This window comes from Melanotaenia boesemani, chromosome 12 (assembly GCF_017639745.1).
Source record: "Melanotaenia boesemani isolate fMelBoe1 chromosome 12, fMelBoe1.pri, whole genome shotgun sequence".
NCBI classification, from domain to species: domain Eukaryota; kingdom Metazoa; phylum Chordata; class Actinopteri; order Atheriniformes; family Melanotaeniidae; genus Melanotaenia; species Melanotaenia boesemani.
The window spans coordinates 14,770,437-14,779,213 of NC_055693.1; the positions used below are offsets into that span (position 1 = coordinate 14,770,437).

The window sequence follows — 8,777 nt, forward strand, 5'->3', positions numbered from 1 at the left end:
TCAAGAAACCTTATCAACACAATGAAAGTAAAATTAATGTTATAAACATTAAAGAGAGGCATAAACAAATGGTGAATAAAGTTTCAGATCGCAGCTGAATCAAACTTGTTGATTACCCTTGTACTAATGATGAGGATCTGCACATCTAAATACTAATAGTTTATCAACAGCTTATGGATGATATTTAAGATGGCATTGACAAAATCTTTATTCCTTACTATGTCTTAGATAAAGAAAGTCTTTCCTCTGACAGTGCTCTTCTGCTAAAATGCCAAAACCTTTGAAAGTTTATTACACACTGAAATGTGAAGTTAAACAAAGTCCTGGTGGAGACCCACCAGATGGCCTCGTCTTTGTCCTTTGTTGAGATAATAAACCTGTAGGGAGGTTTAGCTTATCACTTAAAAAAAAGAAAAAAAGTTTTGAAAGTAGAAGAAGGTCCCCAGGTTATAAGTTCCAGACTGAATGTGATAAGTAGTGTAAAGCGCTTTGAGTGGTCAAACTGGCTGGAAAAGCACTATATAAGTACAAGTCCATTTACCATTTACCATCTGAAAGTCATATCATAACAGATTGGTGGGTGTGCAGAAGATTAGTTCAGAAACTTCCCAGAACCTAAACATAACTCAAGAAGTGTACTCCTCAATCCAGGCTGGAGGGCTCACCTGTTTGACCTGTTTTGTTTTGAGCAAGGACCAAGTCATAAATCAGGGCTTAAAAAGCAGATCCCACTCCTTTTTGGGAGGAATTGTCCTTGTCTGTAAGAAAAAAAAAGTCCATCAGATGTTAATTAATCAGAAAATTAAGCAACGTTCCATCTTTTCCTTTGATGAAGCTACCTTTGCTATCTAGACAAGTGTATGGTAGAGGAACAGAGGAGATTTAGGTTTCACACAGTGTATCTTTTCAGCTGAAGTCTGAGGACATTTTGGTGCTTGAGTCCTGCAATATCACCATTTCATTCATTTTGTTGCATTTCAAATCTACCTGTAGGCTATACATAATTTTTAAGTATATTTTAAAATTGCTGCCTCTTGCTGACAACTTCTAGGCTCGACACTAAGAAGCTGATTTGGATGACATTTCAAGAAAAACCTCACCAGCTGTGATGTTATTGATTATTCAGCCCATCTTTCTGTCTTAGCTTCAGCAGAAATGACCAGACATACTTTATGTTCGGCATGAATGCCTGAGCATATGCAGAGAAGTGAAAATGGCGATGAATATCAAAACAAATACATCTTGACAGTATTTGCCAGTGATGCAGTTTATGTTGTATGTTGCTGAACGAGAGAAAAGTCAGCATTTTACTCAGTTCATCGTTCGTATCTTTCAATACTGTCAGCTTCATGCAAGTGAACAAGAAAATCTGTTGAACATGCACAATGTAGTTTCCCATGTACACAGAATTTCATTTGCACACAAAAAGAGTGGTGATGAACGGAGCTTGATGCTATGTTAAATAATGCAATGAATGATTTCATCGACTGACTTTAATGTAGTTCTATATCAGTACAAGATATTGAATGAAGTTTAGTTACCAAAGTTTCATTTGTTAAAGAAAACGCATGCCCTTTACATTTTAAACCTAATTTTCAATCTTACAGTTTCAAATTGAAACTGTGAAATCTGTTTGGCTGTCCAAAGACTTACATTGACATCCATGGTGGGTATTTGTGATAACCAGTCAAACCTTAGCATGCTCTTCTGGAAGGAGTCATATGTGGACTGGAAATGTGATTAGGATCATTACAGTGTGTTTTTGTAGGATCAAGTCCTCCTTTCACTTCATCTTAAGGTCATTTAGTTGTTTAGATTGATGCATAAAACAACACCATTTTTCTGTTCTTGCCTTCTTATTTCAGCGTGTTCGTGAGGCACAAAGGTCTTCTGTCAAATCTGTTTTTATTTGCTTTGCTAGAAAATCTACACGTTTTCTGGGAAAGTTTGCATAGACTTCTGTTTGACTTAAACTGCTACTGTTAAATAAATGATGACTAGAAAACAGTTAGCTTTGCCTTGTGTAATTTTTTTTTTTTTTTTTCTTTAAAGTAACATAAATATCAACAATTACTGTTGATTCAAAGCCTAGTTATAGATATACAGTACACTCTTTGGGGGTGTGCAAGTAACTCTGGTCCAGGATTAATTCTCTACCTTATTAAAGTTTTATCACAGTGACTAATAAATGTAGTGGGAGCATTATATTATGAACATATTTTTGTCAACACATCCACCCAGTCTGACAAACAGCAACACAGAAACATGGGGGAGTGATTTTATCTGTGGTCTGTATTTAGGTGTGATGATTAACTCATGGCAGGTGCTAGCTTGCCTGGCAGTCCTCTGAGGCCTTTACAGGTAATACCAGCTAATTGGTGCACGTGATAATACCACACAATAAGGAGATCACCTGATCATTTGACAAAGAAAGACATGGTGCTAAGTAAATCATCTGACCCCTCTTGCTTACTTCTAGTGTTGAGAGAATAAAAAAATCTGCTTTGGCACAATCAATATCAACAACATCTCATGTTCTTGATATAATAGTTGACATCAGTTGCTTGTTCTAAACACACCGAGATGGGAAACTCAGGTTTTAGTTTCAGAGGTTTCCATCATCTTTGATCTATGTGTATGCATGCATAGGGAATGAAGGAAAAAAGATATTAGTGGAGCTCCAACATTACAATTCACCATGGCAACAGGTAAATATGAAGAGCCTCCATTTTAATCAAGTGTTAATATTAATGTGTAACAATGCACATTAATCTTTAACACAGCAGTGGCAGAGAGAGCCTGAATTGGAGAAAAAACAAAAAAATCAATATATTACCACCATTTCATTTTTGTCACTGTAGTCCACTTCATTCATCATTTAGGAATGTTAAATTTCCTTCCTGGATGATAAATGGTCTGAATTTTACAATAGATTATTTAAGGAATATTAAAATATATTTGTTCAGCTGTTTGCTGACAAGGAAACAGAAGGTGCAGCAACTCAAAGAGATAAAACATATGGACATGGTAGACACAGGATTGTAGTCTGATCCACTAATGATTCTGTCTATATATAAAAAAAATCTAAATTATATGTGCATAAAATCCTGATCTTTTCTGTTAATGGCTACATTTCACTGTATAAATACTGTAAACACAGTAAATTAGATATATTAGATATATTTTCAGCCTTCCATCAGTTGACTACATTTCTGACAGGCTGATTATTGCCTGGAGTTTTTATGAAAAGGAGACAGATTCATAACTTTTTAGATATGTTGTATGCAGAGATAGCTTTTTTTGTAGGTCTAGAAAAAATTATATGTATATATATATATATATATATATATATATATATTATGATAGTTAAAATAGACAAACAGAAGTAAATATACATAAATCCTTCAGATAACAGAAACTAAAGGTTTTCTGGTTTCTAAAGGGACCTCTTGCATTATTTTAGGTGATAACTGGCTCCAATCTTTTGCCAGTTTGTGACATCCATCAAATTCACTAACTCAGTAACTCCATGTTTGTTTTCTTAAATGTTTATCTGTTGTTTATCTGAAATATGACATATTCTTCTGTTTATGCTTTACACCCCCCCCCCCCCCCCCCCCCCCCCCCCCTCAAAAAATGTTGTGGTATTTTAGGTTTTGTTGTTGCTTTTTTTTTGTTCATCTCAGGGCCACCATTGTTCCACCCATAAAATCAGAAGTTAAGCTACTGAAATTGGTGCAGTGAAGCTACAGTACAAAGCAGTAATCTGTTCTGAAGTGGAGGATACTGAGTAATACTGAGTTGGGTAATACTTGGTATTGACTGACAAAGTGATGACTGCCCAGCAACAACCACATTCATTAAACAGTGAATAGTAGGATCACCAGGATATCTGTTCAGTCCTGTGTGAATCAATAACTGTAGAGGTCATGATGGTACACGTGCATAGTGTGAAAGTGTATGTGTGTGTGTGTGTGTGTCTATCACCCAAAGCAACCCTCACTAACTCATCAATATCCTCTCACCTCTCTGTCTTCCACCCAGATGGTTTATAAGCCCTGGCTGTGTTCTCAGTACTTCCAGACCACCCAGATGCACTGCAGCAAGCGAATCCCCTGTGGCCAGTACTGCCTGGAGGTTCAGCAACGGTGCCCCTTTGTCCTTCCCGACAATGATGATCTCATTCACGGAGGCAGCCCCAGTTTTATATGCACAGGTACAAATCAATCATCATATTATGCAAAATTCTGTTTGCACTTTAAGACTTTACTTTGAGACTTTACTGCACCAGTAGTCCATTTGCAGCTGAGCTGAAATTGTTTGACCAAGATTTTTTTTTTGTGCTAAAAGTAGGACATAACCTCTACAACCTGTAACCCCTTGCAAGCTTACTGTTACAGATTGTTTAGTCCAAGGTGACGCATCATAAAAAATATTGACCCTCACTCACTGCACCAGGGGGCAATTGCACAATGGAGCATTGTGACCAGATGTTCATGAGATAGCCCTGTCTTACACATCACATAGCTCTTTAATAATATTAATACTTTAGTTTTCCAAGTTATAGAGTCCTGGATCCAATCCCAAATATTTAGCACCAAAGCAGTTTGCTTTTCCACAGCATTTCAAAGAAAGTACTGATTAACTATTTTTGAATAAGATGTTGGTTCTTTCACACTTTCCCTCAGAGGGAAGAGCCTGCTTCCATCATTTCTCAATGCTGCGCTCTTGTGGTTGGATTGAGCATCATCCTACAATGAATGAGTGAATGTTTTGATTTTTGTTTTGAACATGTTGACAACAAACAAACAAATAAATAAATAAATTATCATCGCCATTCTTCATGACTTGATTAGTCTTATATCCTGATTGCAATTGGCAATATTTTTCTATTTATATAAACCCATTAAACCAACCAAACTATTCATTTCTACAAAATTAAATTTTTAAACATTTTTTTTACTTTGAACTTTATCATACATAGAAATTGCTTTAAATGCTTAAACCAGTGGTTCTTAAACCTTTTCTGTAGTGCCCCCCCTTTGGAGGAATAAACATTCCCAGGACCCCCCACACGCCACCCTTCTATATAAAGAGTGTGGGGACCATATATATATATATATATATATATATATATATATATATATATATATATATATATACCAAGAACAAGATATTTGCCGTCTTTCATCTGTTCATCTGATCCACACCTGTTTTTCTCCCTCTTTCTTTTCTTTTCTACCTTCAATACATTCAGTAAACCTTGATCTCTGCATGTCTTCTCTTTCTTCTTTTTATTTTTTGACGGTTGGCAAAGAATGAATTAGAGCATTACTGCCACCAAGTGGTCTGGAATGTGGATCAAAAACATCTTCATTTCACAAACTGAGTCACAAAAGTGTAAAAAAAAAAAAAATAAGAAAAAAAAAGTGTCAGGACGTTTTCTGTTTATTGCCTAATGCATCATTTATGCTATGTGAAATTAAGATCTATACATTTAGGTATTTTAGATTTTTGTATGACCTTTGTAACCACTTTTAAAGATAATTCCTATGGCCCTTTTTTCAGTATAGATAATGATGATAATTAATATTTACATGTATTAACCCAGAATCCTGCACAGTAATTTAAAGAACCTGGTCAAAAGTAATAAATATATAATAACAAAAATAACAAAAACTATTACAAACACCATGATAAGGAGTTAAAAGTATGTTTGTGTTTATTTAACATCATAATAATATTTTTATTATGTTGTTATATTTTGATTAATGCTCAAGACAAATAATGTCCTAATCCAGCTGAAAATCAATTGTTAATATCTCTGCAGTCTGTCTGTCTTTATAGCTTCTTCTAAGCATCTATAGAATAAAATGGAATTAAACTGAATTGAATTGAATAGTTCAGTTGTATCATTGTCAGCATTGACTGATTAATTGTTTGAAAATATTGATATATTCACACAGTTTTTTTCCTCAGGTAGCATCTAGTTGCCTACAGCACATTCATTTTTGTATTAGGAATAAAAAAAAAAAATACATTCAATAAATTTGCAAAAAACTTTTGGATGTTTTTGGCAAATAAATAAATGATTGATCATTTGCTTGGTTGCTAATCTGCATGACAGAAAAGTCTGGCTGTGAAAACAAAGTTATAAATGTGCTGCAGTTCAAAAAAAAACTAACAACTAAAGCTTTGTTTCCACCAGCGCTTCTGGGTCGGTTCTGGATGGTTTGATGTGGTTTGGTTTGGTAAACCCTGGTAAACTCTGTCTCAATTCCACAGCCAACCATACATTTACCAGATAAGTCTAGTCGCACAGGTGATAACTCTTTTGACCAATAAACATGTTATAGCATGTCAAGCTCCACCCTTTTGGGGAACCCCAATGGAAGGGTCCCAATAAAGCGGGATGGTTGGGATATTATAGTACCTTACCCAGGTTTTGCTTGTAGAAAAGAAAACATGCCTACCGACCCATATCATACCGAACCAGATCCGTTGGTGGAAACAGGGCTTAAATTACCTACACTTATGGAAATGGATAGGTAACCAAGTGCACACATTTTCCTGCAAAATACGACACAAATTCTTCACTCCTTTTATCTCTCACTTCTTCTTCCCTAAACCTGAAGGGTTGCTGGAGGACTATCCATCAGGTGTAGACCCGGATGCAGAGTGCTGCGATGTTCGATGGGACATGAAAGTAGACAACCGCTCCAGGGGGACCCTGAAAAGAACTCACCCACCATGCCAGCATCGTACCTCCCTCAGCTCTTCGGCAGCCTGCAGACTGTGTAACAGCCGGCTCAAACTCTGCCTGCTGGTCCTCGTCCTCCTACACACTGTTGCCAGCCTCACTGCATCCCACAATGCAACAGGACTGGGCCTCCCCACAATCACGCCTCTGGAGGAGAACCCCACTAATGAGGAGTGATTGATCTGCCAGGAAGAAACAAGGTTGTTAGGGTGGGGGATTCCCTCACCATAGCAACCGATGTGGAAAAATACAGCAACAGTTGTGCAAATGGGTGGAGCTGTGTGCCTGTGGACAATTCTGCAACATTTTCTGGCCAACGGAAAATGTCGGACATTTTGAAATGAAAGATACACAAATCAATCAAAACAAATAAGTGACTAAACAAACAGACATGCAAAGGGATTCAAGCAGTCCCTTAGGAAAGGGGGACAATACCACAGCCTTTGTTAAGAGGGAAAGTCAGCTTCCTTGTGGCTGAATTTCTCTTACTACGCTTTTTTACACTGTGTTCCAATTCTTGGTTTCTGTTGCACTGGCTGACTATGGAATAACACAATCATATTCTGAACATCAGTTCATCCTTTGTCTTTGTTTCTGGGTCCTTATACGGGAACAAAATGTGTTCACTAATTAAGAAAGATAATGTGTAAAAAGATAATAATTAGCTGCAAATTTGTGTGTGTGTATGTTGTTTTCAATACTTAGAAGGCGTGAGAGAGCATGTGTGGGCACGTCTTACACATGTGTTTGTGTGTGCGTGTGTGTTTGAGAGAGAGAATGCGCACATCCTAAAAGTCTACCTAACAGGTTGGTGCAACTGATGATTTTATGGAGACCCCCCTCAGATGTCACTCAGCTCCACCACGCTGGTTTGTTGGCCACAATAAACTTAACTGGGGTTTCTGATTTCCATAATCTGTGTTTAACACAGGAATTAATATTTTCCCTGCACTTTGTTTTGTGAGATACTGTTCACCTATTTACTCTGTTTTCAAAGATCAAACCATTTCTGTACTTATTGTTAAGAAACTAACAGCTGGCTCAGGAAGTGTTTGTCCATTTCTGCCAAAGTCTTACAGCAAATATGTCTAACTTCCCTTATCCAGTGCTGGATCACCTTATAACCATGCAAAAACAATTAAACAAATGAGTCTAATAGGGTATAAAAGACAAACATTAAGTCTAAGTTTATCCAAACTGATTTTGGATAAAGTTTTTTACCTCTCAATTTTTTTTATTTAATTCTTTTCATTTTTCTTTCTTTCTTTATTTTATTTGATTTTGTAATGTAAATGGGTAAAAGTCTTAGTTGGGAGAATTCCTGAACAATTTATTCATGGATAGCTTATGAAAAAAGTACAGCAACTTTTACAAATGGTGGATCAGATAAATAGTTTTCATTACCAAATCTTTTGTTTTTACTGTTTTTCTAATGGGGACAGATGTGTAGCTGATCTCACAGGCTAATCAGTTTGAGACATTTTATTCTGTTTAAGTCAATATTTTTCTTTTACCTCAACTAAATGTTGTTATATTAGTGTGCTTCTAAGATGAGTGTGGTTTCAAATTGCAGAAAGCAGCATGTAACGGTTACAACTTAAGTTCAGCTTATCTAAAAAGTTACTAAAAAATTGCAGTAAACTAAAACCCTGACTAGAACACATAGATATTATAAAACATAAATACTAATAAACTTTCATTTTTATAAAACTAATAGGATTTTTTCCATGAAAAATGGTATTTTTGTCATCTAAAATAAATTTTTATTCAAGGCTGGATTCCACAGAAATACACTGTAATTACCCCTTTTCACTATAAACTGAGTTTAAAGCAATAAAAAAACTGTGTTGGAATTTTGGGGGAAATGTTTTAAGGTTGGTACACTCCAGGAAAATTAGGTCAAATTTTAACTACTGACACTGTTATTAAAAGAAAACCTCAGAAATGATTTGTTGAGTAAAATGTTTTCTCTAGAACTACCACTGGAAAAACTCCTGTTAATCAACTTCATTAGGAG

At 35.9% G+C, this 8,777-nt stretch overlaps 1 protein-coding gene across 1 annotated transcript in view; it reads left to right on the forward strand.

Annotated features, from left to right (window-relative positions):
* Positions 1-8,414, forward strand: part of LOC121649788 (transmembrane protein FAM155A) — a 108,561-nt gene extending 100,147 nt beyond the window's left edge. The window contains exons 2-3 of the mRNA XM_042000843.1: positions 4,045-4,216; positions 6,636-8,414. Of these exons, the coding sequence (XP_041856777.1) occupies positions 4,045-4,216; positions 6,636-6,937 (474 nt within the window). The 3' untranslated portion in view covers positions 6,938-8,414. The remainder of the gene's footprint in view (positions 1-4,044; positions 4,217-6,635) is intronic.
* The last annotated feature ends 363 nt before the right edge of the window (positions 8,415-8,777 follow it).